At 33.1% G+C, this 4,775-nt stretch overlaps 1 protein-coding gene across 1 annotated transcript; it reads left to right on the top strand.

Annotated features, from left to right (window-relative positions):
* Positions 1-881: 881 nt before the first annotated feature.
* Positions 882-4,336, top strand: LOC107003097 (protein SMAX1-LIKE 3-like). The gene is made up of 3 exons (XM_015201351.2): positions 882-2,265; positions 2,456-2,693; positions 2,965-4,336. The coding sequence occupies exons 1-3, from the start codon at positions 1,073-1,075 to the stop codon at positions 4,063-4,065; spliced, it is 2,532 nt and encodes an 843-aa protein (XP_015056837.1). The 5' UTR covers positions 882-1,072; the 3' UTR covers positions 4,066-4,336.
* The last annotated feature ends 439 nt before the right edge of the window (positions 4,337-4,775 follow it).

Below are 4,775 nucleotides of genomic sequence, written 5' to 3'. Positions count from 1 at the left end.
TCACGTGTTCTACGTGACATAATTACATATAAGATGCCATGTAGGACTACAAAATTGTCATGCAAGATGCCATGTAGGATGAATGTATCTATAAGTTTGAGTGTCTACTTATGCAGACTCAAATTTAAAGATCATTGTTGTCAACTGAAGCCAAGTTAAGAATCATGTTTATATATTATGTCAAAATTATACCTAGAGCTTGAGTTGATGCGAAGAAATCAACTAGTATTTTTTGTTTTTTGCTCGAATTCGTATTATAATTTGTCGTGATTTTTAACTCGTTTCATCGATGAAGATACTACATCAGACAATACACCTCAAAAAAGCTATATCCGATTCTAAAAATAGACTAATAGTTAAAAACTACAGAAAAAAATAATCAAATGTGAGTTCATATGATCAAACCCTATTTATTTTCACAATTCCCATTAAATCTAACCACCCAAAATTTTAAAATATCTAACTTAAGAACAAAATGCTTACTTTTGCCAAACTTAAACTACTCAATATATACTTAAAAAGGACTACTTTGAACTTACCTCCAAGCATAAGGGACACTTTACTATTTTTCTCCCCTCAAATATGTTGATTTTGTAACCAAGTAAAAGTAACACTTCTAGTCTAAATAAAAATTACCCTTTATACAAATCTGTGAAAGATAAAGCCCACATAATTTTTTTTTTCATTAAAAAAAACACTTAGTATAGCCTAAATTTATTTGAATCATTCTTTCTAGAAAAGCTAACTAGCTTAGTCCAACTTCTAAATATCCATCTTGCCTTTATCCCTTTATATGAGAGCCAAAAAGAAAAAAAATAAAAATAAAGAGAGAGACAATTTTAGCTTTATCTCACATGCTTTCCACTTTCTCATACTAAACCAACAACTACAAGAAAAGAACAAACTCCCCCATCAACTCCTATTAATTCCCTTCACTACATAACCAAAAAAACACAACTTGTTACACTATATATCCACTAAATGAAAATTTAGTTTCCTTCCTACTTATAACAAGGTTTTTTTCTGTATCGTATCGTGAGGATTCATCATAAATTAATCGACGTTCTATAACATGAGGACGGGCGGTTATACTTTTCAACAATCATTAACTTCTGAATCTTCAAGCATAGTTAAACAAGCTGTGAACTTAGCTAGAAGAAGAGGACATGCACAAGTAACTCCTCTTCATGTAGCAAGTGCTATGCTTTCATCTTCTAGTGGTCTTCTTAAAAGAGCTTGTCTTCAATCCCATACACATCCACTTCAATGTAAAGCACTTGAACTTTGTTTCAATGTTGCACTTAATAGACTTCCCACCTCAGTTTCAAGTCCAATTTTGGGTCCTCATTCTCATCTCCCTTCACTTTCTAATGCCTTAGTTGCTGCATTCAAAAGGGCTCAAGCTCATCAACGTCGTGGATCGATAGAGAATCAACAACAACCTATCTTAGCTCTTAAAGTTGAGATAGAACAACTAGTGATCTCAATTCTTGATGATCCTAGTATTAGTAGAGTCATGAGGGAGGCTGGTTTTTCTAGTACACAAGTGAAAAACAATGTAGAACAAGTTGTTTCTAGTATGGAGATAATTAGTAGCACAAAGCCATTGGTATTAGGTAACACAAACACACAAATAACATCATCAACTAGTCATCATCATGTTCTAAATTTGTCACTTAGTAAAACAGGACAACATCAAGTTGTAAAGAATGATGATGTTATGAGTGTTGTGGAAAGTATGATGAATTTCAAGAAAAGGAGAAACATTGTTGTTATTGGTGAGTGTTTAGCCACAAGTGAAGGGGTTGTTAGAGGAGTTATAGATAAGTTTGATAAAGGTGAAGTACAAGGAGACATGAAACATGTACAATTCATAAGTGTACCACTTTTCACACTTAGAAATGTTTCAAGAGAAGAGTTTGAGGTCAAACTTAGAGAGCTTAGGACTTTAGTGAAGAACTATATGAATAGAGGGGTTGTTTTGTATTTAGGTGATCTTAGGTGGGTGTCTGAGTTTTGGACAAAATATGGTGAACAACAAAGGAATATTAGTTACTATTCTCCTGTTGAACACATGATAATGGAGCTAAGTAGATTGTTGAATAGTGCAATGGGTGAAAATGGTAGGCTATGGCTTCTTGGAATTGCAAGTTTTCAAACTTACACAAAGTGTAAAACTGGACATCCTTCTTTACAAACACTTTGGGATCTTTATCCACTTACCATTCCTGTTGGAAGTTTGGGTCTCAGTCTCAATCTTACAAGGTAAACTTAAAGATCCTATTTTTATTTTCTTCACTTCCGTTATTTCTTTTTTCTTGATTCGAGGTTCTGTCATAAACAACCTCTCTACCTAACAAGGTAGGGGTAAGGTCTACGTACACTTTGTGGTACTACACTGTATATGTTATTCTTGTAACTTTTCTTTACATTTTCTTGTTTTTTTTTTTTGTAGTGATTTGCATAGTCACTTTAGGAACAAGGCAGCAATGGATGGTTCAAGTTGGTCAATTGGTAGAGGTGGAGTTGAGAAGAATCTAACTTGTTGTGCTGATTGTTTAGCCAATTTCAACAAAGAAGCTAAAACAGTTACAAGCATACAAGTTAAAACTGAGTCAACATATTCCACCTCAAGTTTGCCTTTATGGCTCCAAAAGTACAAAGAAGAGCACAAACAAGAAAACAATCAACAGGTCCTTATTTTATTCTAGTAATCCAAATCTTGAAATTTGCATGCATGAAAGTAGTACTCAATTAATAGTTATTATCTCAGAAAGTCATTTTTTTTTTCTCGATTCCAATAAGGTTACTTTTCGAGATAGTAGAGTGACCATCAGAGAAATTAAGTACTTAACTTATATATACTGACAGTAGTGTACTTCCTTTTTATAACATGTTGTAGCAGGTAACCTGTCTTATGAATTTTCGACTTGCTAATCCTACTTTATTGTTCTTTTTTTTTAGGAATCTGAAGTGATGTTAGAACTATGCAAGAAGTGGAATTCAATTTGTAGTTCTGTTCATAAGCAACAACAACCTCATTTTCTTGAAAAAGGCTTAATTAGTCCACTATCTTCATCACCACCATCTCCTTGTTCCTCTAATTCAATATCATCTTCAAATGACCACATGATAAAAAGTTGCACCAAGTTGCATAAAAGCCTTTTGAATTGGCCTGTCATCTTTGAACCAAATCAATCACCAAAAGAACATCAATTCTTCATATCCGATCAAAACGAAGTCGTTAGTAGCAGTACAAAGCCAGAGCTTTTGTCAAATCCCAATTCAAGTCCTAACTCTGCTTCATCAAGTGAAGCAAGTGGATACATTGAGAACATTGATAGATTCAAAGATTTCAATCCAGACAACATGAAAGTCCTTTGTAAGGCATTGGAGAAGAAAGTACCATGGCAAAAAGACATCATTCATGATATAGTAAATACAATTCTTGAATGTAGGTCCAAAAAGAAAGAATCTTGGTTGTTCTTTTTAGGTAGTGACTCTGAAGGGAAGGAGAAAATTTCAAGAGAGTTAGCAAAAATCGCGTTTGGTGAAGATAATAACTTTGTTACCATTGGAATCAGTAGCTTCTCATCATCATTGAAATCCGATTCAACTGATCTTAACAATCAAGAAGTGATTAGTAACAAGAAAAGATCAAGAAATGAACATGGTAGGACTTATCTTGAAAGATTTGTTGATGCAATTCAAGAAAATCCAAACAGAGTTTTCGTCATGGAAGATATTGATCAAGTTGATACCTTTTCACTAAAGGGTATCAAGAAATCAATAGAAACAGGAAGATTAACACTTTCTGATGGTGATTTAGTGTCTTTTAAAGATGCAATAATCATTTTCAACTCTGAGAGGTTAAGTTCAAAGAAATGTGATGATGATGATGATCAAGATTCTAAGGAGAAAAATCAAGAAAATATTGGAGATGATGAAAGTACATTGGATTTGAATGTTGCAAGTCATGAGGAATTAGCAAATGGAGATGAAAATTTAGTTGGAATTTGGGAAGTAGTGGACAAACAAGTCATGTTCAAGATTCAAGTCTTGTAGTTTTTGTGTTTCTTTGTTTGTTTGTTTGTTTGTTGTTGTTGTTAATTACCTAAGTTGTTTAGTTTTAGTGTAAGTTTTTTAATTTTTCAATATGATGTTAAAATACTGGGGAGGGGTAAACATGAGTTTTAACTGAAGAAGAAATAGGTCCCTTAGATTATAATTAGATTAAATGGAGAGTTTGATAATGTAGGATTTCATGTACATGTAACACCTCTTTGATCTTTTGTAATACTATTATATATTAATGCTCACTTTAGCTTTTCATATATATATTTTTCTCTTTTTCTTTTTCCTCTTCCTTCATTTCAATTGTGAGCAAATTAAAAATCGATGTATGGGTTCATTCTCTATTAAGATCGAGTTCTGGCGTGAATATTCATACTCATCTGATCTGACTCTAGTAGATTCTCAAGAAGTTAATTCTCTCTCGATGTGAAATCTACTTAACCGACTAAAGCTCTTTTAATAACAATGAGTTTTATTCTAAATATGAAAATAAGTGGAAATAGAATATTATATATGTAGCCTATAGCTATATAGGGCTAAGCTTTGATCTCAAGGACTCGGATCACTAATGCGAGTCCTTGAGAGCTTAGACGTCAACGGGCTACTCATGTCTTTCCCTCTTGATGGTATTCAATTAGAATGTTGTTGGTTTGCTCCTAGTTCAAGCTCTAAAAAAGTCGAGGATTCACTCACATTACAAA

Source organism: Solanum pennellii, chromosome 11 (assembly GCF_001406875.1).
Source record: "Solanum pennellii chromosome 11, SPENNV200".
Lineage (NCBI taxonomy): Eukaryota > Viridiplantae > Streptophyta > Magnoliopsida > Solanales > Solanaceae > Solanum > Solanum pennellii.
Note: the sequence above shows the minus strand (reverse complement) of the source record. Positions and strands in the feature narration are given on the sequence as shown.

Excerpts from the sequence above, each read along its gene's own strand:
- LOC107003097 (XM_015201351.2), top strand. The coding sequence starts at position 1,073 with ATGAGGACGGGCGGTTATACTTTTCAACAATCATTAACTTCTGAATCT. Across the intron at positions 2,266-2,455 it reads CTCAGTCTCAATCTTACAAG|TGATTTGCATAGTCACTTTA; the intron begins GTAAACTTAAAG and ends TTTTTTTTGTAG. Across the intron at positions 2,694-2,964 it reads AACAAGAAAACAATCAACAG|GAATCTGAAGTGATGTTAGA; the intron begins GTCCTTATTTTA and ends CTTTTTTTTTAG.